Source organism: Embiotoca jacksoni, unplaced genomic scaffold, assembly GCF_022577435.1.
Source record: "Embiotoca jacksoni isolate LCO1_2020_lvr unplaced genomic scaffold, fEmbJac1.0.p SCAF_50, whole genome shotgun sequence".
NCBI lineage: Eukaryota > Metazoa > Chordata > Actinopteri > Embiotocidae > Embiotoca > Embiotoca jacksoni.
The window spans coordinates 2,272,165-2,299,809 of NW_027185404.1; the positions used below are offsets into that span (position 1 = coordinate 2,272,165).

Here is a 27,645-nt window from a genome sequence, read left to right on the forward strand (position 1 = left end):
GTTATAGATATATAATATCTTTTCAGACTTTAGCACTTTCATAATGGTTCCATTTGCAGGTTGTTGGAGCAGCAGGCCTTTTGTCAGTAACGGCTCCTGATTGTGTGCCGGCTTCTTAACATGCTGCTATTGGTTTGTGTGTGTGTGTGTGTGTGTGTGTGTGTGTGTGTGTGTGTGTGTGTGTGTGTGTGTGTGTGTGTGTGTGTGTGTGTGTGTGTGTGTGTGTGTGTGTGTGTGTGTACAGGTATGTATGCGCTTGTGTGACATTTGTTGGCATGTAAGTACATGCATATTTGCAAACATGTATTTATTTGTGTCTGTACTGGTATGTGCATTTTTGTGGTTGTGCAAGTGTGTCTGTTTGTGTGCATTTAGGTGATTGTGTGTGCGGCCTCCGTAAAGCAGCAGCCGCAGCCTTTTAGCTTGAACCCAGCTGTATTTGTCTAAATATAGTCGTGACCACAGAGCAGACCAGCTAAAAGCTAGAAGCTGATTAGCCTGAGAACCAGTGGCCCGAATGGATCTCAGCTATTATGATGTTAAATAGGTATGTTACAATTATTGGGTTACACAAAGGTTGTTTAAAAGGGGGTCAGACTTGGGTATTTAATGTAACATTACATTATCACAGGATGGCTCTGAGCTATTTTTGGAGCTAACAAAAGTATTTTGTGAGGATCCTTATTGAATGCCTAAAAATAATTATAAATAATAAGTCTCTGTGCCTGCTTTATGTCCACATTTGAGCATGTACACAGAGGAAACGGCGTCGGTAAAGAGCACCACAGCTGGTATATGGTACTCATGACTCTGACTCATGCCCTCTGCACAACACCATGCCCTGTTCTGCCTGACTTTGACAGGTACACTGAACAGAGCGTCTCTGTGCCAGCCAGTGAACCAGTTACTTTACCCAGCCAGCCAACTGGCCCGTGGTAGTCCTGGTCCAGTTCTTTGTCACTCAGTCACGGCTCCAGCAGGGGACAGGTCGGGAAATGAGGCCTAATGTTGTTGAAATACACCAGAGGAAAGCACATTTCATTGGCTGAAATTGAAACACCTAATTTTTCATAGCTCCTGACTAATTCTGATTTCCTTTTAACATATTCCTGGTGGCCTCTGTGTTTTAATAAAAAAGTTATTGACTTAAAGGACCACTGTGAGGTCAGCGACAGCCTATTCAACGAGGCACTGAAGTTCAAGCCAAGGACCTGATTTCTTAAATTATGAGTCAGGATTTAAAATGGGTTGTGGGCCCACTTCTGGTGGGTCTCCATATTATAAGAGCTGTATGCTTTAATGAGTTTTGCTCCCCAGGCTGCAGACTCCGTTAGTCATATAGATTTTTGCACCATAACAGTAAAATACGTTTAGTAACTCTCCCCATGCATACGTGTTTCACGTTCTAAGATATTAATGTTGTCATTTGTTACTGCTGGTGATGCTACAGGTATTATTTTATACATCTTGGAGGGTTTTTGTTTCCTTTAGAGCTCGTAGTAACACTGCCAGAAAGCTGTTTACCATGTTGCAGCGAGAAACACTGACCGTGCCAGCTACTTAATGAAATCCGATGAGTGCCTGGCTGTCTTCACATCCAGCATTCCCCAAACACCCTAATGAGAGTTTCTGCTTCTCATTTAATTCCAAGATCCAAGTTGCTGTTTGCAAAGAATTGGGCATATTATAATAAAAACAGGTGCATAATTAAAGTTTTAGGGGACCACATGCACATGACAGCTCCCCTTAAACGCTATAAACACTCAAATATGCCAACAAACTTTCATCCCTTGCCAGTTCTCTCATTGAAGTGGCTTTGCAGGCACATTTGCTCTGCATGTGGGGACATTGTTGTTGCTGGGTCCCCTTCACTTTCTTTTGTTCAGCTGCAATATCTTGCTGTGTGACACACACACACACACACACACACACACACACACACACACACACACACACACTGCACACTTTTCAACACACAAAAAAACACATGAAAATGGGGTTGATTGATGTCTTGTTGTATAGCATGCAACAGTAGTGATTTTAATAGTTGAAGAGCATGATATTGCATGGTTCACCCTGGTGCCAAATGCACCACATGCAGCTCGGGAATTTAAACTGTATATGTGCGCTGTCAAGGTAAACTCATTGACCCTGTCAGGTTGGGACTTTTTTTTCTCGCTCTCTGCCTTTGTTTTTTCTTTACTCTTACATCTCTCTTTATCAAACTCTCGCTCACTTTGTGTCTCTTAAAGACAGCAGGCAGTTAAGAACCCCGGACCTGCCTGTGTGCAGCGAACAGCTCATGTCACCCTGCCGAACCACCCAGGAGCAGAAGAAAGGGAAAGATAAAGAGACTTGGGAGAAGGAGAAGGAGAGGGAGGGAAGCAGAGGAGTTAAACGATTGCAGAGCTGCTGAGCGGAGTTAGACCCTGTGACATATCCCACACTCTGAACTGGGACCAGACCAAAATGGATGTGTGATTAAATGAACTGTGATGCTCGTTCCTGACACGCTGCAGCCATCCCTGGAATTAGTCATAGTTCTATTTTCACCGATGCTCCGCTCGCAGCACAGCGCAGCGCCTCCTCTTTGCTTCCACTGCAGTACAATGAAGTGAAGTGAGCGTAAAACAAGATGTGAATCTGGGCAGGGGGCACTGCCACTCCTCAAAAACTCTCCGAACACCAGAGAGCAAAGCAGGAGTGGAACCAAAGAGGCTTGTTTTGCTGTGTTTAGTTCAGCTCCCACTGTATTTTACCAGAATGGAGGTTCCTGAGGATGCAAAGGGGGGCTGGGGAGGTGTGTGTGTGTGTGTGTGTGTGTGTGTGTGTGTGTGTGTGTGTGTGTGTGTGTGTGTGTGTGTGTGTGTGTGTGTGTGTGGGCGGGGGGGGGGGGGGGGGCATGTGAAGGATGGAGATCAGCAGTTACAATGGCAACCATCACACTCTACATTGTGTGTGTTTATGGGCATCAAACAGTCCCTCTTTCTGTTGTTTCCTAATTGATGGATTTGATGATATATTAGAGAGCCGTGATTTAACAGACTGGATAGATGACTGGTGGCATCAGAGATGAGATGTGAATGAGTGAGTAGACATTGACTAAGGGAGACAGTGAGGGGAATACTAGAAAGGAGGAATTAAAGTGTGTGTGTGTGTGTGTGTGTGTGTGTGTGTGTGTGTGTGTGTGTGTGTGTGTGTGTGTGTGTGTGTGTGTGAGTGCGTGCGTGCGTGCGTGCGTGCGTGCGCGTCAGATGATAAATGAGAGCACGGTCCGCTGAGGCTGTGATGGACGGGGCCTGGAGGACTCCATCGGACTGTGCTGTTACCTCATCCCCCTGAACGTTCAACTCATCAGCTTGTCATGCGCACAGACTCACAAACTCTCCGCACTCCTGGAGACAGATGAAATGTTAAATGCGTAGAGATTCTTTTCAGGGTCAGGTTTCTGGGCTGTACATCTTTTCACATAAATCATCATCACAGCTTTGACGGAGGGGAGAGAGGGGTCGGCAAACCCAACCTACCTGCCAAGTAACTAAGGAAAGCTTGGCTCACACTTGGTACTTCTTCAATTTACTGTTGGAATGTCACTCTACTTATTTGGCTCTTTGTGCTATCAATGAGCTGTTTTATATTGCGCTGTGATATTGATGGATTTGTGGAAGTTGTGAACCATTTGTTTCCACCGGTGTCTATTTCATTCATTCAGTGTATATTGGCATTTAAGTGCAGCTCTCCAGTCTTTCATTTATTGTCGCTACAGTCTTTGTGTCTCTGTTCCATCTCATGGCTTCTCTCACCCTGTGTCTGTTGTGTCCCTTCTCTTACAGGAGCAAAAAGTCTTCAGTCCCTACCACAGAGTGTATCTTTGAGCTTCCCCACTTCACCATACAGGCCACGAGGGCGCAGACACTTCTACTCCAAGCCATCTGCCAGAGTTGGACCCACAGCACGGTGAACGGAGCCCCGATGAGCCTGAGTGAGAGTCTGCTCAACGAGGTGTACAAAGCTCCAGGTAGGCAAAGCCACGTGAACTGTTCACAGCTAATCTGTTGCACACATGAATCCAGTTTCCAGTGTGGCTCTTGTTCTGCTGATGTTTAAGCAGCTCTAGCGTGTGAGGCTGTCTTACAGAGCACGACTCCATCTCCACATTTTCTCAAATTCGCTTGTATGTAGTTGGAACTTTAGGATTAATGTCTTTCTATTGTCTTGTGTGTTTGTGTGAAATGACACCCAGACCTTTCTACTGAGGAAGGAGATGCATGTGTTTGTAAGTGCTCATCACTGCAGGAGGCTCAACGTGGGTTTTTCAGCTGTTTTCACGATGCAGTTGTTACTGGAGGGTAACAAGAACTGTGCAACAGCAAAAAAGTCACTTAGCAAAAATACCCCCAAAAGAACAGAGAAGATTTATGATGTCCTTTAGAGACTCAATAGTTCAGAACAAAGAACAAACATGCTCATCTGGTCTCTTTTAAACATTTGTATTAGATGTTAATGCGTTCATGATTGTAGCTGATTTATTGGAATCTCTTTTTCTCATCAAGTACATTTAGTATTCTTTGTTTGTTAGTTCTATATAAAATAAAGCTTGTTCCTTGGTACCAGTAAATTGTCAGGAGAGATCTGTGGAGCTGGCTGGAGCTAAAAGTGATTTGACTCTCTCATGAAAAGTTTTACAGTTATTTGTGAGGGCTAAGCTCATGTGCCAAACTATCACTCACAGGGAAACAAGTCCGCTGGATAGTAGCTAGTGAGCTCTGGGCAAATGAGCTGCAGACCGTATACGAGGGCTGCAAGCACATATCCAAACGTTAAGGTCTCCAAATATCCAGGTTCATGTGAGACACTAAAACATCAACTTGTCCCGTGCCCAGTGTGGGGTACTGGACCTGCAGCCGAGGCCAAATTAACTCTGCAACGCTTCATGTCGCCTCGGATGCCTTAATGGTCAAATAATAAATCTTGCCCCTTGTTAAAGAAAGGGAGGGGAGCCTGTATTCAATAAAACAGTAGCGTTTCTCATGACGGTAGCATCTGGACAGTCCTCTGGAGGGCCCGGGATTTTCCAACTCATTAGGATCATGTTGTTTGGTATGCCGTCAACATTCCCCCTCAGCCAAGCCAGCCAAGCTACCTTTTTCACCGTCGTGTAGCCGCCAAAATTTATGAAACTGGTCTCCCGTGGAGTGAAGTCAAATATTCCTCTCCCCTCATTCTGCCTTTCTCTTGGAACGGCGCTGGAATAGCGACATGGAGAAACATTTGCACATCTGGTCCATGTGCTGGCAGGTTAGAAAAAGAGCAGTGGGGGAAGAGTTTGGGCTTCGAAGGCAAGAGAGTGAAGGGGAATAGGTGATGTGTTGTGTAAGTATATGTTTAGTGGGGAAAATACTCAGCAATAATTCCTATGATATAACCAAAGATGTCTACTTCTGTATCTGCTTTTGAAATTGTGGTGACACTCACAGGCCGTAAAAACAGACGTTAGCTTTCCCAGTTCCTCTCAGTCGTTGGTTTGACAGTTAAACTGTGGAGGAGAAATGGAAAAAGAGGGAGGAAGGAAGAGAACAAGAGTTTGGAGAGGAGAATAAAGTGTTGTATAAACCATTGTGAACTTTGTTTGCTGCTGTGTATCCACCTCTTGAGTTTGTTGTCCTGTGGACGCTGTATTGTAACGATGGCACCGGGCCAGCGGGCTGTACTACGAAGCCAGTTCAACATACTCAGGCTTTCTTTGTCTGAGCTGCTCAACAAAGTGGAAACTCTCCGTCACAGATAATCGGTACTACAACGCTGGTTATCGACTCTCTCTGTTAACTCCTTCTGCTTCAGGCTCTGAGCGCGTTCACATAAGAGGAGGTGTTTGCAGCATGTGACCAATCACAAACCTGTCTCTTCCCACCGGATCCTTTCCCGTCGGTGATGACATTTTTCAGAGAGATCTGATTGGTCAGTGGGCGGTACTTTCTTACATTTTGATCTGATATCTCAAACATAACTACTCTGGACCAGGTTAAATTTGAAGCATCAGTTGCCATGGTGATCTAGCCAGTTTGTAAGAGAGCCAGCTTGGTAACACTGCCAGCCTGGGCTTTAATCTCAACATACCTCGCTAACCCACTGATCTCTCGTAGTTCACCCCTCAGCTGTTCTCTGCTGGCTTCTCCTCTGCTCTGCTTCACTCCAGTGGTTTTTCCTAACTAAGAAATCTCCTGATGTGATTTCTACAGAGACTTTAGTATCATAAATCCTGAAGAAAAGCTCCCTGAATGCAGGGTCTGTTATAATGCTATCAGCATTCAGATCTGTATCCAGGTTTAAACCTGTGTTTGTTCTCGTGTCGGTCGTCAGGCTGTTCCCAGGAACGCTGAGGCTAAATACTGAACATGGAAAACAAAAGCTGTTCACTTTCAACATGTGCTTTTTAACTCTTTCGGAAATTTGTCCTCCCTTTCATCCTTTTGATGCTGCCGTTTTTTTTTAATAGTGGAAGGTGTTTCATATGGAGGTCTAGCTGATAACACAGATGGTCAGTGTCCTTCGCAGGAGGGAGCCGCGTGGGTCCAAAGGAATTCCTCAATTCAGCAACGGGCAAACTCAACAGCTTCAGTTTTAATCTCAAGGTACTGACAGACTGTAAAATATTCTTCAAAATATTTAAGGCAACATTCAGACTTAAATTCATCGCAGCTGACTGGAACACAAGCCGCTAGGACGTGTAAGACTGTGAGTTACTGCGGTGCTCAGTGGCAACTACAGGAGTAACACAGTTCACAGCGTATGCAATATAAGATGTGTTTCTCAAGCCCAGAGCTGAATGAAATCAGAACCATAAAATCTTATTTTCCTTGAGAATCAGAGGCTGTCAGTCAGTGCCTGCAGCATGCCTGGCTGGTTTGCCACAGCAGTCTGCAGGGCAGCGCTGCTCTCCAGTGCTGTTGCAGGGAGCTTGGCACAGACATGAGCAGAGTTTTCTGTGGTGACACATTATTCCAGCGTTCTCCTTTGCATTCCAGTGAGGCGCTCATTAGTGTTGTATTTTATTGGTGAGTTCTGCAGAAAACAGTATGTCATACTTTGTGTCTGGTGAATATGGAGAGAGGATCCAGATGTGTGTGTGTAGTGCATGCCCTCCTGCAGTATGCCCCCCCCCCTTCCCTCCTTAATCCTCAGACCAGTTATCAAGCTTCACTCTCATCTTCATCATTCGGTTTTGCTTTAAAACCTGCTCTTTCGTTATTGCTTGTTTTTTTTGCTCTTTTTCTATCACTGTTGTCTTGTTGGTCTCTGACAGTTTTCATTTTCCTTTTCTTTTGCATTCGTCGCATCTCATATTTTGTTAATGAATTCATATCACATCATCTCATTTTTCTTCTTTTGATGCTACTTTTTTCCTCCTCTTTTCCTGTGGCCTGCATATCTCGTATGCGCTCTTTGTTTATACTTCCAGGATGCGTCTGTGGTTTGGAGTAGCAGCCATAGTAGTAGCAGAAGTAGTAATTGTAGTCGAATGGAGCCAGTAATTCCTGTCTACCGCTGCTTCAAGCCTCCACTAACCTCAGATTCAGCGACACACTGACCACAATGACCTCCCACACATTACACCAGTCTACATGCATTTGTGTGAGTGTAAACTATGCTGTGCATAAGATTATGGTGACTGTGTGTCTGATTTTAGTGTAATCTGGACTGTTCATTGAAATGTGATGCCTCTGTTTGGCTTCTGTTGTAACCCACTCAAGGATAATTAAGTTATTCTCAGTTTTTGTGCAAAACATGCCAGAAGTCCAAACCTTGTCAATCATGCATATGTGTGCCTTTTAATAAGAGCAGAGAAATGCAGAGGGTTGCATTTTCTTCACACCAGTTGGAATGAATGAGGCTAAATAAATGACTAGTCTACAATCGTAGCTGTTATTCAGTGTTTCATATTTTAATAGTTAGTTACCACAGAAGTCTCAAATAAAACAGATTAACAAGGAAATCAAAAAAAAGAAAGAAGTGTTGATCCAATCTTTTTTATTCTTTATCATCTTTTTAATTTTATACAATGATTTTTTTCTTAATTGATGATAACTTATTGCATTTTGATGGTCATCCCAGCACACATTACAAAGAGCTTCAGAGCTTGTTTTTTCCTGCTGTGATTTCTTCTGAACCTGAGATGTATCTGAGCTGTATTTAGCAGGAAGAGAAGAAAGACTTGAGTAACATGTTGGTCTTTGCATTTTAGTGTTTTGTAAAAGGCAGCATTTGAAAGACAAAAGATCAAGGTCATTTAAATCAGCATAACATTGGCATTTCCACCGGTGATGGATTCAGCTTTAATGCTGCGACCACAGCTGGTTTTCTGGCCACAGAGCTCTGTGGTGGTCTGGACCTGGACAAGAGGAGGGGGGTCTGGTAGAAGTTGGTTGTTGGTGGTCACCAGCCGTGATCTAGATGATTGCTGTGTGATATACGAGCTGTGACATTGCTTTAGTATGACAGATATAGGGGAGAAAGAACAGAGGAAGAGGAAGAGAGAGTGAACGATATAATGAGCAGGATGAAAAATGAAAGAGAGAAGGATGTAAAGGTTGAAGGGAAAAGTGACAGAAAGAAGGAAACAAAGAGACGGAGAGTGTGGGGCCGACCTCAGTGCCCAGAGTTACAACTGGCCATCGGCTGGCTTTATTAAACACAGCTCTGGCACCTCATGGACTTTAAGGTTCGGCACACGTGCAAAGAGATCTGCATGTGCACAGATGCATGCCCGCCTCCATCTTTAGTGGATCCTATACGTACCTCTGAACTCACACCATATGATCCCATTTAAGGCAAATGATAGCAAGAATGTTTGGATACAGCAAACCTATGTTCTCATTGCATAGCAACTAGAGGCATGTTGATAAAATGAGTAGAGGACGTATGCTCTCACTCACAACCGTATCATTATTAAAACAAGTCCTTTGTTTGTACTTCCCCCCTCACTTACAACAGGGGAGGGGGGAGGAGAGGGAAGGGGGAGGGGGGTTGTGGGTTTAGGATAAAAATGGAGAAAAGAGTGAAAAAAAGACTGAAGCCTATTCAAGGTCACATTAGAGGGACTTATTATTTCTTTTCTTCACTGATATTTCCCATTCCTTTTAAACAAATGTGATCTCTTCGACCATGTCAACGATAGTTTTTACGCATTTTTGCGCTGCATGAAAAAGGCTGCTCCTGTCATGGCCAGCGGTTCACATCCCTGTGATCTGACTGCCTTCAGGAGCTTGAGTCTGACGTAAATCCCCCTGTGACGCTGCAGCACAATAAGTGTCTGTAATAGCTCCGTGTTGTTGGAGGGGAAGAAGAGTCCATTTCCATATCACTCTGTCACCTCTGGAATCTGATCCCTGCTATGTCATACATTTAATGTTGTTTAGTCCCAGAATTCAGCCTCCTATCTCGTCCCCCTCCGTCCCCCTCCGTCCCCCTCCGTCCCCCTCGGCTCTCCACTCGTGCAGCTGTTGGTAGATTACTTCTGGCTACGAGTCTGAACGGGAGGTTGCACTCCGCTCGCCTTTTCACTGTTTACTTGAGATTTTGTCTGACATGTCCTTCTTACTCAATACCTTAATGTTCCTCATCTATTAATCAAGACAAGCCAGAAGGAACATGCAGCTTAGCCCTGTCATATAATGAGCCTGTACACTTATCTCATGGAGATTGTTTTGATCATCCGTTTTTATTGTTCTCCAGTGAAAGTGAAGGACGGAAGGACGAGAGGCTTTTTATGGTCTGTGGTTGTCGCAAATGTCAGTAAAGAGATGGGAAGCTTAATGAAAACCCTGAGATGTCTGTTTCAGCGTGGCCTGGCCCCTCACTCAAGTATCCATACTTCTTTGAAGAGGTAACTTATTGGTTGGAGAGAAATTTCTGCCTGTCTACTTGTCTGCTTCACGGATTGACATCAGGACAGGAAGAAAGCAGCAGGGAAAGGAAAGAAAGAGGCCTTTTTTCATCCCTACGCAACCTTATTTCTGACATTAAAAACACGTTGTGTCAGCATCAGAGAACCGATAAATAAATCTTGGATGGAACTTGAGACGGTTCTTGTCAATGAAAACTTCAATGAGCTACAGACGGCCCTCGCTCCACTCCCGGCAGATTGTGATGATGTTTTAAGTCAATCCAGACTCGGGCCTTCCCCACTTTTCTTTTGTCTTCGTGAGGCTCTCTGCTCTTTCTCTGTCGGGCACTTTAGTCCCGAGCTAATGGGAGAAGCCAGTGGAGTCGATGCAAAACAGAAGTTTATGTTGTCCCATAATTAGACTTTGGATTATGTGGAAATGTATATGTTTAGTGGGATGAGAGGAACATGAAGTGTGTGAGCTCTGCTTCTCCATCAAAAAACATCTCAAGTCAGCTTTCCCCAGCCAGCTGCTTTGCCTTTATAAAAACATATATTTCTGTATATGAACACAGATCTCCCCGTTAAGGTTGGGAGGGTGACTTCAGACGCTCATCAGGGGACATCAGGCTTGTCACATCTCACCATGGTTCTCCATTCATCATTCCTCTTTTCCTCACACCATCCACGAGGCTTCTGGCGAAAGAAATCAGAAGTTAACTGAAAGGGCGCCAAAGATTTTCTCCCCTCTGCTTGTTTGAACAGGAGCCCACTTTTCTGTCATGGGAAATAAGATGGGATTCCAGGCATGTTGGAGAACATGGATGATCCCAGTTCAGGATCTGGAAGCCCGACTTTCCCATCCAACTTTTTATTTTTCTTCTCTGATATGAATCATTGATGGTTTCTCAGAGGCATCCTTCCACTTACCACTAAATCCAATATACCACTGGCTCAGTGCAGTGACTGCAGTTGGTCATTGATCTAAAGATCTATCGGGCTTTTTAGAAGCCTGGCTGCTCGTTGATTATGTCAGTTTAGTTCGCTGGCCAAGCATGGTAGCGCAACGTTTGTGGAGCTGGAACCTCAGACTCATCTCCCCTTTGGAAGGTAAACTGAAATATGATATGAAACCCCCTGCAGCCATGGTTTATGAAGCATCGCCGTGGTAAAGAGTTGTCGGCCCCTACGATGTGTCATCAGCAGATAATGCATTAAACAGATCCCGAGGTGTGCAGAGTAGAGTTATAGAGAGGTGAAGATGGTTGTATTATATTCATGTGGATGGATTAGTCACTGTGGTGAGATAAGCATCACTGAAACAGAAGATAAAGCCATTAGAGTAGAAGTCTTTATTTTCATCAGAAAGAAAATCAGACTGTGAAGGAAAAAAGTAATGCATGAAATATAGCACATACATAATGAATAAGTAAAACTGTTAATTTGATAAATAAGTAGTTGGCAAACATGTTAAAACAGTTTTTGTGCAGCACAAAGCAAAGAGCATCTCTGACACATGAAACAAAATACACTATAAGTATACTGGGCTTTAAAGCACCCGCAGCCGACTGCTCTGAATGTTACCAAGCCCTCAATCAATGACAGCCCCGACTCAATGTGTTTGTGTTTATGTCATCTGGTAGTGTCTGCTGAGCGGGCTCCCTGCTGGGAGCCAACCGTCCCATCTGAGGCTAGTGACTAGTGCCGACTGAGCACATTGCTCCACGTCACAGGGCCATAAATTTCCACTGTGAGTCCCATTGAAGCGCCTCAGCAGCACCAAAACCCAGTCACGTCTTGGCTACCGCCACACAGACACAGGCAGCCTCCGCAAAGCTGACACATAAATATTGATCTCACTGGATTATTGATAAACAAGAACACTCTGCTCGCTTTCTCTTTAATCCTATCCCATAGAGAGAGGGGAGAGGGGAGAGGGGAGGGGAGGAGGGGAGAGGAGAAGAGGGGAGGGGAGGGGAGGGGGGAGAGAGGAGAGAGAAGAGAGGAGAGAGGAGAGAGAAGAGGAGCCTGAGAAAAGGAGCTCCATGAGTTCCAGAGACAGAAGGAGCAGTAATCCAGAGTAGAGGGCTGGTTTAGCGTCATTAGCTGCGGTCTGTAGTTTCAGCATCTCTCATGGTGGAACCACACTGGCATTCCTTCCTGGCTCCTACTTCAAAGCTGCAATGCCCCTGTTTCTTATGCTAACCAAATTTGTCAGGGCAGCATTAGGCTGGGGGTATGGGAGATTGAGAGGCAGGCCCTCTCATCCAGAACTGTGTTTTAATGACCTATCTCACCACCGGCTAATCATCTCCTTACAAGTGGCAGTGCGGGAATCGTCCATGTCAGAGCACATGTTCCTCTATCACTCTGAGCACATCTGTCTCGCCCTTTTTCTCCCACTCTCTCTCCTGTTTCTCTCTCATTCTGTAACTCCCCACTCAGGTTTTGCTCTGCATCTCGTTGTACCCCCCCTCCCCCTCCCCCTCCCCCTCCCCCTGCCCCTCCCACCTCCACCTCCACCTCCATCACCACCACCACCTCCACCACCACCTTCACCTCCACCTCCACCTCCACCTCCACCACCACCACCACCTCCACCACCACCTTCACCTCCACCTCCACCACCACCACCGTCTTCCAAACCTCACTGCGGAGGCACATTAGTGTTGGCCAAATTGCTTCCGCATGAAGACTCCTTAATTGTGGTAATTCGGTGGCAGAGAACCACGGTTTGAATGTGCGGAGAACATGTGTCACTGCTTTAGTGGGCAGACAGAGAGGCAGGCAGCACCTGGAGGGGATGGAAATCATGTGAATTAGACCCCCGGCCTCTGCTACCCGCCATCACTTACACCCCATCACTGTCTTCATACCACGGCCGTTGTAGGCAGTGAGTACACACACCACCACAGGAACCTGTGTGCAGCTTGGCCGGGCTTTTCTCAGGGGGAGGACATTGGTTAGAAATGGCCCTCCATGTGTAAGTCCAGAAGAATTCAGTGTTGATGGACTTTTTTATGGACTACAGTAATCCAGAGTGTGTGTGTGTGTGTGAGTGTGTGTGTGTGTGTGTGTGTGAGTGTGTGTGTGTGTGTGTGTGTGTGTGTGTGTGTGTGTGTGTGTGTGTGTGTGTGTGTGTGTGTGCATGTGCGGTGTGTGTGTGTGTGAGTGTGTGTGTGTGTTATTTAAATCTAAAATGCATCCCTCTCTATACTAAGTGCACTGACACCAGATCTGTTGTAACTGCTGTTGTGTGTTAACCGAACTCTGATTTGCTGCTTTAATCAGATATTAGTAGAAAGAACGATGACAGATATTTCCTCAAACAACAACTATTAAAGAACAACTTCCAACTACTGAATAATCTCCCAAAGGTGCCTTGCTGTTGGCTTCCCGTCTACTATCCTACAGTGCTAAGTCCCCTGTGCTGACAGAGCTGCTCTCTTCTCAGCTTTAACTGCAGGACAAACCACTACTGGTTCACCTTGTCTGTTTTCCTGTCCCACTCTCTCTGCATGTGTCTGTATTTTTGCTGTGTGTCAGTTCTGGGCACTTTGCCAGCAGACCTGCTCCTACTTACTGCTTCTACTTCAGCCCCTCCTGACTTAGGAGAGACAGTTATTGTTTCTGCATCAGCACTTAATGGCTCAGCTGGCTGCTTTCAGGCTACCCAACTTGTCTATGTCTCCCTCTTTTTTCTGTCAGCCCCCTCGCTGCTGTGGGCCCGTTGCCAGATTTGGAGTTTTAGTACGTTCGTTTCTTTTTCCGTCCTCCTCCTCTTTCTTTGTCCTTTTACTTGTCCTTTAAGGTTCTGTGATAATCTGCCTCCTCTTGTCAACCAATTACCATCACGTGTATATAAAACTGCCCATTAATGAACGGAGTGTGTAACTGTTGTGTGAAGGTGCAGCATCTTGAAACAAAACCGCTTAAGTTGCTGTTTTATCAGAAGTCGCCATCTCCTCGCTCTATTAAAGAATCTGTACTTTGTTGTCTTAGTTTTCTTTGTCTAATGTATTTGTATGTTCTGCTGTAGAATACATTAGCCGGTTGCCTGATGTTGTCAGTTTCTAGGTTTTTAGCTGCAGGTCTGGATGTTAGAAAGCAAACGTAAAAAAAACATAGAGAACGCCTTTTTCTTTCTACCTCAGCTTATAACGTTTCCATGTTCTCATGTGAATGCTTTGGCTTATTTGCAAAAAAAAAAGAAGTAAAAAACGTTTCCATTGCTTCACAAGTGAAAATTAGAAATATTTTTGATGTATAATGTATGTACAGCTTCCGAGGCAGATAACTTTCCCATACCATTCCTGAAAACAGTGAGAGCAGGACATGTTGGAATGTGTAACGCATGGCTTTCAAGTCCGCAGATGTCCTTCACACACACATTCATACTGAACCACGTGCACGACAACTATTGAGGTATGCAGAAAGCTAGAAGAGCCGCCTCCACTTCCCATACTGAGTGTGTATCAGCGTGCGCATGTTCGCTCTTTTTTTTTTATTTTTTTTTTTTTTTTATCAACTCTTCAAATCCTTTAGTGTTTCTTTACTGACTTTCCGTCCCTCCTTCCCTCGGTCTTCGCCACACTTTCTCATCAGCGTTTAGTGTGAATCCAGCTGCCCACGGTTGCCCTCTCTGTGTTTGATGGAGTGCCATAGCCTCTGGCCTCTAGCTGTGTGTTTATGTACTTCTTGCACCTGCCTTTGCTTGACGAGTAGCAGCACCACACACACTCACTCACAGGAATACACACACACACACACACACACACACACACACACACACACACACACACACTAACCTTGTGTTTCTACTCTTCCTGTGTACCCCACATTTTTATCGTCTTAACAGCTGGACAAAACATTGTCCACAGCCCCCCCACGCAACAATCACCAGTCCAGCAGGTGCACCGTGCCCTTTAGGACATCTACGTGGGCCAGCGCGATATGATATAGTGATACTCTCTGTGCCATTTATCAAAGAGCAAACAGCAGTGGGAAGGACCTCTGTCATGTTGCACTTTTAACATCTCCATCTTTTCCAGACTCAGTTGCTGCACCGGCCGACTCATCACTGCTGCTGTCAGTTTTCCTGCAGTACTGTTTTTAAGAAGGGCCGCTGGATCTGGATATCCATTCTCAACGATAGTCTGCTCTTTGAGGGTAGATGGGTCATGGGTTTTTAGGTCCACTGAGACACACTCAATAATATAGCCAAATGTCTGGTGTAATCCTTTTATGGCAAATGTATATAGCGATATTGTTTCCAGTGGGAGAAGAGAGCCTGGCTTTATGTCTTTCTCTATCTTTCCCTCTGGTCCTGGATCACATCAAATAACCTAAAATCTGTGTGCAGGGTGCACACGTATATATCTGTAACTGTCTGTACGCGAGCTTGAACATACATGCTTCTCATGTCTGACAGCAGACAGTCCGGTCCCTGGTTTCCACATTTTTTGGGGGGTTGAAAGATAAAATGATGACTAAAAGTGTGTAAAATATTGATGGAAATTTTGATAAAAAAAATAATTCTGAAACGCTGCCTGGTTTTCTGAAACCATTTTTAAGTTGAAACATTTGTTTGTCTCCTCTGTGCTTCCATGTTCTCAACACTGATACACAATTCAAAATGCCAGAGTGGAAATGAACATTTAAAAGAACACAAAAAAACAACCTTGTGCTGTTGATGCTTCACAACGCCATTACTTTGTGATGGTATTCTGATCATAGACATGTGTTTACAATTGTTTTACAGAGTAAAGGTTTGGTTTTACCAGTTACTTCAAAATTACAAATGCTGTTTGTGCATCCAACACTCTGTACTGCATTGTGTTTAGAAAGATAGTGAATGAAGTAGGAGCCACAGAGACGTCCAGCTCAGCTGCTGCTGTGGTGGACCTGCAGATTTATTAAGTGGGAAGCAGAGAGACGGGACGGGGGGTTATTAACATTACCATCTCCCATCTGGGCTTCCAGAGGGCCTCTCAGACAGCAGGTGAAGAGGTTGATGGGTAATTTGTCCGAGCGAGGGAGAGGAGGGAAGTCAGTGGTTAGGGATTTTAGCAATTTCCAGTAATTCACTTGGTTAAACATGCTGTGTATGTGTCTACTCAAATCCTGCCCCCATCTCCACTCTCAGCGGGATCACAGTGGAAGTACATTTTAGCAACAGCAAACAACGACACTATCTGTCATGTTGGTGAAAAACAACCCACTCAAGTACCTTTGTTTATGCAGCCTGCAGAGTTGAGATGACCTAAATAAGGAAAAACTTTGAATAGTTGTAATTTGACGATACAGACAGAGAAGAAAACGGGTAGAAGAGTTAACTGATCTAAGATAAAATGTCAGATAGGAAGTGGATGTGGATGAAAGGACGCTTTAGAAGTCCAAACTGGCTTTTTACTGGTTTCTTTAGTGACTTTTGCCAAATGTACTTTTACAGCCTCTAGTAGCACCGCTCATCTGTGCCTTATTAGCACAATACGTCTCATTGACCAGCAGGCAGTAAATCCCTGCTGTCCAATCCATGCGTTTCATTTGTTCTTTAATGTTGTTTTTATTTATTTGTGTATATATTGAACATGTTTTGCTGTTTGTCACCAGGCCAGCGTGTGACACAAAAAGCTCCAGTTTGATTTGATTTGATTAAAAAAAAAAAAAAAAAAGGAAATGAGCTGCTATCAGTGTACGAGGGGATTATTTTGAGGAGTAAAGCCTCATTGGAACAGGTGATGTAAGAACTTAACGTGATTCCCTCGGACAGCTCCAGCTCTCTGGAAGAATGCAGCATGTGATGGATGGATCCTCCTCTCCTCTCTCAACAGGCGGTTTGGCACCGAGCTCTCTCAACTCCACAATATCTTCAAGCTATCCAGCTATTTCTGCCTCCTCCTCCCCCTGTTATGTGTTTGAAATCTCCTCTCACCATAGAAATAACATTGACATATCATAATAGTGAGTGTGTAATCCCCCCCACTCCTTTCCACAGTGCAAACAGTTTCTTTTTGGAAAGATGGAAGACGGAGGGTTCTTCCACACTCGGCTGCCATTAAGAGAAATAATCACAGAGTGAAGAACACTTGAGGCTCCTGTGATGTAATGCTGGTGTGAGATGAGTTGTAGTTGACACTAAGCTGGATGCAGGCGTGACTATATTGGATATTGTTTTGGAAAGATATATCCTTTATATTGACCTATTACTCATACCGGTCCCTGTTCTTTGACTTAAAATGTTCAAGTCATTCACTTCAGTAGATTTACTGGGAACTCATAAAACATTTAGAGCAAGCACATGACAATTTAAAGGATAAAATTTTATGTCTTAATATCCTTCTGAGGCACTTCTTACAAAACAAAATGGCTGTGATGTCGGGACTTTGCTGAACTGGATCCAGAATCTCACCAGTGTGCTGCAAATGTTTTCACAGGAAGCTTTATGAATTCAGAGGAATGAAATTCCCAATAAAAATGAGAGCCTTGTTCATTTTCAGACCCTGTTAGTTCGTACTCACAGATAAATACAAACAAGTTTAAGAAGCTGTTTGAATATTAATAATACTGGTCTCAATGGGTATCGTCTGTGAGGATAAAGCGAGTAGAGGCCAGGGCTGATAAACAACTATCATGCATTATATGGAATATAAGATGTGGCTTTGGTTCACCTATATTTTATATTTCATCATGCATCCAATACAACAACAGGTTAACCTTGGAAACAGAGGGCATCCTGTATCCCGGCCAGCACCGAGCTTAGATCAACACACTCGTGGTGTTGGTGATTTCTGTGTTTAAGAGCACCTGGTTGGTCAAGAACAATTAAAGGCCAATCGAGTGTTTAACGAAGCCACAGAAGCGGCGTTTTAACCTGCTGGACTGCAGTTCATTTTCACTTTTTTTTCTCCTTTTTATGAGGTGTGAAATACCCAGGCCCGTCACCGACTCTCGAAGGCTCGGTCCAAAACCTGGAGCTGAAGTTCTGCAGCCGTGCGACGGTGAAATGCGCCTCGGGAACCGTGGGAGCTGTAAAAGTGTGCGCCAGGACCCCAGGTGTGTGCAGCTGTGCCCTGTTAAAAGTTTACTGCCTGTGTAGGGAAAGAGTGAGACAGACTAGACTCTTCTTTGACTTTCTTTAACTTATACTTTTACACACTCCTCTCTGTCTCTCTCCTTCGCCTCAGTCTTTATCTTGATTTCTTTCCAGCCATGTGATTCAGTTGCTGTTTTCTCCCGCGGCGCTGGCTCTGGGCTGCGGCCATGTCTTTGATGGCGAGGATGTTATTGGAGCTAGTGTCACAGCACAAAGTTCACCAGGTCAAACTGCACACATGATGTTGGGCCGATTAGGAGATCTACTGCAGCTGTCAGAAAAACAAAGAAACGAGTCACATGCAATTAATTCTCTTATTTTAAAATTAACATCTATTGGGAATGTAATTAAATCACCACTGCAAACAGGAATATCAGCCGGTTTACAGTTCATTCTTCTGCCGATCGGTGAGCCTGTCAAACGCATTATGAGATGGAATGAAAAATTAAATAAAGCATGGCTCCAAAGTTGGGTAGTACTGTTTTTCATCATCTTCCTGTTGGTCAGTTATTCTTTGTCACCGTTCCTTTTTCAATGTGTTTTGACTCTTTCTTTGACAGATTTTCCAAAACTTTTTCTCTAGCATTTGAATATTTTAGCATGTTTTTTTCAGATTTCCATTCCAGTTTTCACATGGATGATATGGTGTACTTGGGTTGTCGCATATTACTTCAAAAACTCTGACAGTCTTTTTTATCGCTGACATTTTCTGCACTTTTTTTCTTTATGATTAAGCTCCAACATTTTGTCTCCAGGTTGTTTAGTTTCCTCATTTAAGGCTCTAAATCGCAGCTCGAGCAACTTAAACAAGTGTGCAGCCAGAAAAGGCCGTTGCGACACTGTTAACTCAGTGTGATGGCGCTTCACTGCTTTTCTTCGATGCAACTGAAGACATCCACATTCACAACGTGATTCAAATAAAAGAGACACTTTTTTAAATTCAATAAGCATGCGACTCATACTCTTGCTTTTTATTTTGTATTATCTTGGTCACATTTTTGAGGAAGACTTTCTCTTTATTGAATGTGAATAATTCTTGCTGATTTGGGGAGTTTGTTATGAATTACAAATGATAACTCTTGTCTCTTAGGTTCGGGAGAGGCGGTGAAGGACAAGCTGGTTCCCCTGATTCAGGGCCCGTCCGACACCAAAGAACTCCACATGAGTCGCTGGCTGAACGAGATTCGCAAACCTGAATCTTTGCTGGCTCCCGACCTGCTGGCATTTTCTGTTCAGGTCCCTCAGCAAGGAGACGACTGCAGGAACTCAGGTACCTCCTCCTCCTCTCCTCATGTTGCTCTGTGGTACAGATTCTTATTCAACCTGTTTATTTTTGGAACCATAATCCTGCATTAATATGTTTGTGGTTGTGGTGTTTGGATCAGTTACAGCCTCTGATAGTCACTATTACATCTCTGTTATTGATGATCTAATGCAAAGTCTCGATTTGTTTAGGTCGTCATATTTTCCTTCCTCCCATAATGCCTCGCAGCGCCCACTTTCAGTTATTTGTTGAGTAGAGCCGATAAGTGTTTTCCACTCCACTATCATTGAGGCAGAGTTGGCAGCTCGGCATCTCTTTACAGGCAGCATGACTTCTCTAAACAGCAGTTAGTCTCTGTCAGCGCCGGGCTGAGCTGGCTAACAGCAGCTAACCACCAGAGGATTGCTGCTGACGGCTGCTCTGATGTCAGGTTGCAGGTTTTGATTGCGCCTCTAGACCACAGATTATATTTCTTGTGTCAGTGCACGACTGCGTGAGTGTATGCGTGTGTGTTTAGAGGGCGGGAGTGGGATTATTCAGAAGTACTTCCAAAAGACTAAAAATGCATTTTTGGATTTCAAAGTTCAAAATGCTGCAGTGTTTGATTTAGTAAGTTGGATATGAAATGACTTTGTCTCATATATCTATAGCAGTAGCCAGGTATGCCCTCATCTACACAGTATGGCCTCCAGTGCTCTTTGAAACTGAAGAAGCCCCTGCAGTGGTTCCTTCTGTAATGGAGACCATGAATATTAGTGTGTCATCAATAACTTCTCCACAACTGCAACTAGCTGTTCGGTCAGGAAAGATTGATACTTGTGGAAGTAGATGGACTCGACAGTCTCTCCTATGTCATGGCCTTCAATGGCTCCCAAGTGTCTGAGAGCCCACAGTAGGTGATTCTCTCAAAGTCTTAAAGTACATTCTGGGCAGTTATCCTGCGAGCCCCCCCCCCACACACACATCCAACAGCAGATACAGGAGAAGCCTGGGGTGACAGTGTAAAACAATATACCTCCGCTATTTGTTTTCAGAGTTGTCTGCAGAGTCACAACTGTACATCACTTTTAATACAGGGCTACAGAGATTCATCGGGTGGCCTTGACTTACTTCAACCCCCGAACCGGGCCCTGAATCACGCCGGGGCCCGGGGCCTTAAACATGTCAGGAATGAGATGAACATCGAGCTGTCTCAGGCGGTTTCAGGCTGAGAGGAGAAGATCCAGCTGTGGTGAAGTAAGAGGAGAAGTATGGTGCAGAGACAGTAGATGTGGGAGCTCATCCCTGACCGGCCATTTCTCTGCTGTTTGAACGTCACGCAGTCAGTTTCTGCCAGCACACAGTAGGGGTCTGCCACATTCAGATCTATATAACTTGTAATATAACAAAAATTCATATTGTGATCACAGCAATAATGTGACCTGTTGACGCATCACTGTACCAACCTAAAGTTCCATGTGTAACTTGTAGGACTCAGGATAATTTGAACCAATCAGCAGACCCGGAAACCAGCCGACACTCTGCCGCCGCTGCAGCTACCGACGGCGTGTTTTCCTGAGCGGGACATTTTTTTTAAAATTAAAATAGTTTTGATGAACGCCAGCAGCTTGACGAGGTTCTGAGCAATTCTGATGATATTGATATATATGTTAAGGCTGAGCTCGTCACTGTCACCAGCCGTCCAATCGCAGTGTAGGAGGGGCGGGACAAACACGGTTCCCCACCGACGCTGCTCACTGATTGGTCTGAAAACTGAAGCTGAGCCACAGCTGGCGCTGCAGGGCAGGAGGTTGGTCCAGGATGTGGAGCGACTTCGGCCATCCAGACATGGTTTGGTTTGGATTCGATACAACAGACTTCAGTGATGTGTTGGCTTTCTACTTATTTGAAGGCACACTCTCACATTTATGCTGATATTGTAATTGTGTGAATGCTAAAACATTTTTCGGTATTTCGTTATATATCGTCACTAGAGAGATACCCTGGAATGCCATGCTGTTATTTCAGGCCTCTGTCGCCCACCGTGTGCCAGGACACTGCTATAAATTGAAATTAGAAGGGAAAAGCTTCCATTTCATGGGTAACTCATGGTTAGATTAATGTGAGGACAGACACTGAATACATTTCCTGCAGGTTGCAGTGACATGAAAGTAGATTTAAGTTGTTCCACCGTTTACAGCCTCACAGACATACAATGATAATCATAGGAGCTCTGGTGAATTGGATTTAGTGCAAAGCCTCAGACTATTACTGTGATTTAGAGAGCATATGATTTCAGCAAAGCAATGGCTCATAAAGACGACATATTTTTGAATTTTAAAACCTGATCTGAACACAAACCAGAGGAGCAAAAAGAGCGGGAGAGAGAGATGAAGGTGAAGAGGAGGTGGGGGTCTGACTCCCAGAAGCACTGGATATATCTCCAGCAGATGTGGAGGCCTGAACTTCTTCTCATCACTGACTCTCTTTCCTCTCTTCTGGGTTTCATGTTCTTTGTTTCGTGCTTCTTTTTGTTTCTCACTCTGTCCGCTCGTCTCTGCAAACATTTCTGCTTTAATACTTTCTCCCTCTTCACATTCATTACACACACAACACACAACACACAACACATCTATTTTTCTTTGTTTGTTAGTAATCTGTAATTTTTTTAATTTTTTATCTCACAAAGCTCTGCAGAACTGCTGGGTTAGGGTTAGGTGTGTGTGTGCTGACACACACACACATGCACACACCCCCACCCCCAAAAACACACAACACACACACGCACGCACGCACGCACACACACGCACACACACACACACACACACACACACACACACACACACACACACACACGCACACACACGCACACACACGCGCACACACGCACACACACGCACACACACGCACGCCAGTATTTGCCCCAGAAATTGTTCTTTTATCTCTGATATACTCGTCAGAGCTGGAGACAGCAGTGTGTGTGTGTGTGTGTGTGTGTGTGTGTGTGTGTGTGTGTGTCTACTTCGAGGTCTGTGTTTTGTATAGTGGTCAGGCTTACATCAAAGCCTTGGGTCAGTCCACATGTCCCATGTCCCTGCTGTCATCCAGAGGGTGACTGGGAGCCTGTTCGAGCCCCGTTAATGGAATGATGGATGCAACGCCTCATTCAGCCGGAGATGAAAGGTGGCGTAGCACCACTCGAAGTGGGCTGCACCCTTTGGTCCCATAGGGCCAGCTCAGAGGCTCAACATTTGGTGATCATGACATTTCTGAATTGTTGGAGCACTTGGCCTTGGCATCAAACACATTTTATTCATCCCATGTGGTTCTGTTGATTCCATTTAGCAAATTCTTAAAGCGTGATCATTATACATTGAGCATAGGGACGGGGCAGGGGAGTGAGGAAAGAAAGCTAACTCCTTACACCACAGACATACTGAAAACATTAAGATATAATGATCCACAATCAACAAATTTATTCTATTTTACATCTGATTAGCTGCTTCTGGTTTCTGTTCAGACGAACACAGAGCACAGCAGAGCTGTCCAAGCTGTCGGCCCAGTTTTTAAAGTTTAATATTTATTTAGAGAAGAAAGGGGAGGTAACAGACATCAATCTACCAGTGTGTAGTGTTTTACACAACATTTAGTAGACACTCACAAGCCGAGTGTGCTTTCACATTCATATACATTCATTTGTATTTTCCTCTTTTGGTGCATTTGATTGACTGCAGTTGATTATAAGTCGAGAGAAGTCTTGCTTTTAGTGTTTCCCCTCTGGTCATGTATGTGTGATCTCTGTGTTGTCTCATTTCTTAGAGGTTGTGACAGGCTCTGGAAATCACCAGCACTTTCCTTATGGATCCTTTAATTCATCCCAGAAGCCATTTCCTCCATGCCTTCCATTTTCCATTTTTTGGAGCTCAGTTTCTGATAGAATGTACTGGATGTAATAGACTGATTCTGTAGGAACAACCCTCCACATGAGGCTTGAGCACTTGTCTCTGGACATGTCTTTATTATATAGTTGCCTTTGACAAAAAGTTAGGTAAGAACCTCAATTGGTGAAGGTTTAATTAAAAATTGATTAAATGATTAAATTCATAATCTGGCCACTCTAAACATGTTTTAATGGTGTCTCTATCTCTCATTGTAACTCATCCATGCTACATTAAGTGTAGAAGATGAGGAGCTTTCCAACATGACCAGGGACATCTGGTTTCTGTCTGATTGTTTACCAGTGAATTAAAACAAATTCCAATTAAGTTAGAAAATGAAGAGAGTGGGCTGTGTGGCTGAGGGAGTCCCTGTACACTTGTAGAAGTCCTCCACATCCAGACTAGTGTGTTTCCATTTAACAGAGTTGAGGTTGGAACATTCTAATAAATTAAACACAATTAAAGGCGTGGGTTTTAATGCAGAAGAACTAAGCAGCTCTGCTTTGAAACAGCCTCTTTTATAGATCCAAAGGGATTTAGTAATTTCATTTCTTGCCGTTAACCCTTTACGTTACAACGGGACAGTCCCAGATGATTTCTCCTAATTGAGCAGTCAGTCCACATGGATTCAACAATGATAAGATGTTTTGGCAGTGGGAGAGTTTTTTTTCAATTCCTCTCCCTTTAAAAGAAGCAAACATGATTCATATGTGCTCTGTTATGACACAGGAATAATGAGAAATCAATGCCAGTATTAAATAACATGAAGAAACAAAGGATGGAAGCAGTGCAGCTCGAAGAGGAGTCTTCAGCTTGTGGAGCTCCGGGCGTGAAGCTGCTGCTTTAAAGTCCCAGCAGGCAGCAATCCAGGATGAGAAGGGCACAGGTTAGTCCTCCACATGGACCCAGCCGAGAGCCAGGGACATGTCATCAGTCACGAGCACACACTGGGCCCGATGCCGCTGGTATTGGATCTATAAATTATTTGTGCGGTTAATCAGAGTAGCGCGGTGCCTTCAGGATCACCATGGACATGTCAGTCATAAGGACCTTCAGAGCAGCACTCTGTGTAAATTATCAGTGGTACTCACGAGACAGCCGGATCATTTTGATGGCTGGACAGTGACTGGCTGGCTGACTCTCCTCCTTGGCTTGGTTGTGGGGCTGTCAGTGCTGATGGATGGGAAAGACTAAGGGGGCCTTGGAGGGGGCCGGTGTGCAGGAGTGGAGGGCCAGAGGGCGTGTGAGGAGCTGGGGTTTATACTGAACCTCGGGGCAAGCGGCAGCCTGCAGGTGTCCCCCCCGGCCCCCACCCCACCCCACCCCAACACACACACACACACACACACACACACACACACACACACACACACACACACACCTTCACCACTGTGAGTTTCACCAGAGGAGGAGGGACCGGCGGGTCGGGTGGGCTTTATGATCACAGGGAAGACAAAAAGAGAGAGAGAGTGAGGGATAGCATGTGTTTTCCCCAGGCACGCCAGCAGCTGCGAGACAATGATTTATGCTTTTCTCAGAACTCTGGGATCTCAAAATGTTACATTTAATCAAGCACACTGAGAGCAGAGCAAATGTTAAAGATGTTCCTTATAAAGCCCTCTGGTTTGATCTCTTTACCATACCATGGGAGCTGTGGGAATCGGGGAACAAAGTGATCTTTAATCTCAATTTTAACATATTGGAAGGAATTATGAAAGCTCCATGGAATTAATCCTCTGAGAATTCCCAGTGTGCAGTAATACTGAACATATTGAGTTCTCTAACGCATATTAAAGCTGTTTTCTTCTCAATTAGCAGCTTCAAATTAGACAAATGGAAGAATGAAACTCTCGGTGTTTATACGGAATTACACAGTTTAGCCTGCAACATGTTTAATATACGGTACTGTGATTGTGGGAAAATATAGTTATATACAATTGTGGTTTTATGGTGACGCATCTATACAACCCTGTTGGTGTGTGTCTGTGTGTGTCTGTGTGTGTCGGTGGGTATCTGTGTGTGTCGGTGTGTGTCGGTGTGTGTCGGTGTGTGTCGGTGTGTGTCTGTGTGTGTCGGTGGGTATCTGTGTGTGTCGGTGTGTGTCGGTGTGTGTCGGTGTGTGTCGGTGTGTGTCGGTGTTTGTCTGTGTGTGTCTATGTGTGTCTGTGTGTGTCAGTGTGTGTCTGTGTGTGTGTCTGTGTGTGTGTCGGTGTGTGTCGGTGTGTGTCTGTGTGTGTCGATGTGTGTCGGTGTTTGTCTGTGTGTGTGTCTGTGTGTGTCGGTGTGTGTCGGTGTGTGTCCGTGTGCGTCCGTGTGCGTCCGTGTGCGTCCGTGTGTGTCCGTGTGTGTCCGTGTGTGTCTGTGTGTCAGTGTGTGTCTGTGTGTGTCGGTGTGTGTCGGTGTGTGTCTGTGTGTGTCTGTGTGTGTCAGTGTGTGTCCGTGTGTGTCTGTGTGTGTCGGTGTGTGTCGGTGTGTGTCTGTGTGTGTCTGTGTGTGTCGGTGTGTGTCTGTGTGTGTCGGTGTGTGTCGGTGTGTGTCTGTGTGTGTCTGTGTGTGTCTGTGTGTGTCTGTGTGTGTCGGTGTGTGTCGGAGTGTGTCTGTGTGTCGGTGTGTGTCGGAGTGTGTCTGTGTGTCGGTGTGTGTCGGTGTGTGTCTGTGTGTGTCTATGTGTGTCTGTGTGTGTCAGTGTGTGTCTGTGTGTGTGTCTGTGTGTGTCGGTGTGTGTCGGTGTGTGTCTGTGTGTGTCGGTGTGTGTCTGTGTGTGTCGGTGTGTGTCTGTGTGTGTCTATGTGTGTCTGTGTGTGTCGGTGTGTGTCTGTGTGTGTCGGTGTGTGTCGGTGTGTGTCTGTGTGTGTCGGTGTGTGTCTGTGTGTGTCTGTGTGTGTCGGTGTGTGTCTGTGTGTGTCGGTGTGTGTCTGTGTGTGTCGGTGTGTGTCGGTGTGTGTCGGTGTGTGTCTGTGTGTGTCTGTGTGTGTCGGTGTGTGTCGGTGTGTGTCGGTGTGTGTCTGTGTGTGTCGGTGTGTGTCTGTGTGTGTCTGTGTGTGTCGGTGTGTGTCGGTGTGTGTCTGTGTGTGTCGGTGTGTGTCGGTGTGTGTCTGTGTGTGTCGGTGTGTGTCGGAGTGTGTCTGTGTGTCGGTGTGTGTCGGTGTGTGTGTGTGTGTGTGTGTCTGTGTGTGTCGGTGTGTGTCTGTGTGTGTCGGTGTGTGTCGGTGTGTGTGTGTGTGTGTGTGTGTGTCTGTGTGTGTCTGTGTGTGTCTGTGTGTGTCGGTGTGTGTCTGTGTGTGTCTGTGTGTGTCGGTGTGTGTCTGCGTGTGTCTGTGTGTGTCTGCGTGTGTCGGTGTGTGTCTGCGTGTGTCGGTGTGTGTCTGTGTGTGTCGGTGTGTGTCGGAGTGTGTCTGTGTGTCGGTGTGTGTCGGTGTGTGTCGGTGTGTGTCTGTGTGTGTCGGTGTGTGTCTGTGTGTGTCTGTGTGTCGGTGTGTGTCGGTGTGTGTCTGTGTGTGTGTGTGTGTGTCTGTGTGTGTCGGTGTGTGTCTGTGTGTGTTGGTGTGTGTCGGTGTGTGTCGGTGTGTGTCGGTGTGTGTCTGTGTGTGTGTCGGTGTGTGTGTCTGTGTGTGTCTGTGTGTGTCTGTGTGTGTGTCTGTGTGTGTCGGTGTGTGTCTGTGTGTGTGTCGGTGTGTGTGTGTGTCGGTGTGTGTCTGTGTGTGTCGGTGTGTGTCGGTGTGTGTCTGTGTGTGTCTGTGTGTGTCTGTGTGTGTGTCTGTGTGTGTGTCTGTGTGTGTGTCGGTGTGTGTCTGTGTGTGTGTCTGTGTGTCTGTGTGTGTGTCGGTGTGTGTGTCGGTGTGTGTGTGTCGGTGTGTGTCTGTGTGTGTGTCGGTGTGTGTGTGTCGGTGTGTGTCTGTGTGTGTGTCGGTGTGTGTGTGTGTGTGTGTGTGTGTGTGTCGGTGTGTGTGTGTGTGTGTCTGTGTGTGTGTCGGTGTGTGTGTGTCGGTGTGTGTCTGTGTGTGTGTCGGTGTGTGTGTGTCGGTGTGTGTCTGTGTGTGTGTGTCGGTGTGTGTGTGTGTGTGTGTGTGTCGGTGTGTGTGTGTGTGTGTCGGTGTGTGTGTGTCTGTGTGTGTGTGTGTGTGTGTCTGTGTGTGTGTCTGTGTGTGTGCTGAGGGACCTGTCCACAGCAGTGAGGAACAGGTGGGATCCTCCAGTACTCCACCTCTGGACCCAGAGACTAATGAGAGCAGGAGGGAATGAAGCGCCACCTGACTTTGATCTGACCATTTCTCACACACGTACATGCACGCAATTACACTCACTCATTGGTTAGCGCATGCACGTGCACCAGCATGCATATTATACAGAGCAGCAGACGTGCTTTCTGTCTGAAAGCGTAGCCTCTGAATGGGCTGCATTGACACCGTAGATGGGGTGTGAACTGAAGAGGGATCTCTTTGGTAGCCTCCTCCATTACGATCTTTCAAAGGCCTGCCGTACTCTC

The 27,645-nt window shown here is 45.3% G+C and overlaps 1 protein-coding gene across 1 annotated transcript in view; it reads left to right on the forward strand.

Annotated features, from left to right (window-relative positions):
• Window positions 1–27,645, forward strand: part of LOC138211820 (intermembrane lipid transfer protein VPS13B-like) — a 322,041-nt gene that overhangs the window by 62,317 nt on the left and 232,079 nt on the right. Inside the window, 3 exon segments of the mRNA XM_069171937.1 lie at window positions 3,834–4,018; window positions 17,804–17,938; window positions 19,069–19,248. Of these exon segments, the coding sequence (XP_069028038.1) occupies window positions 3,834–4,018; window positions 17,804–17,938; window positions 19,069–19,248 (500 nt within the window).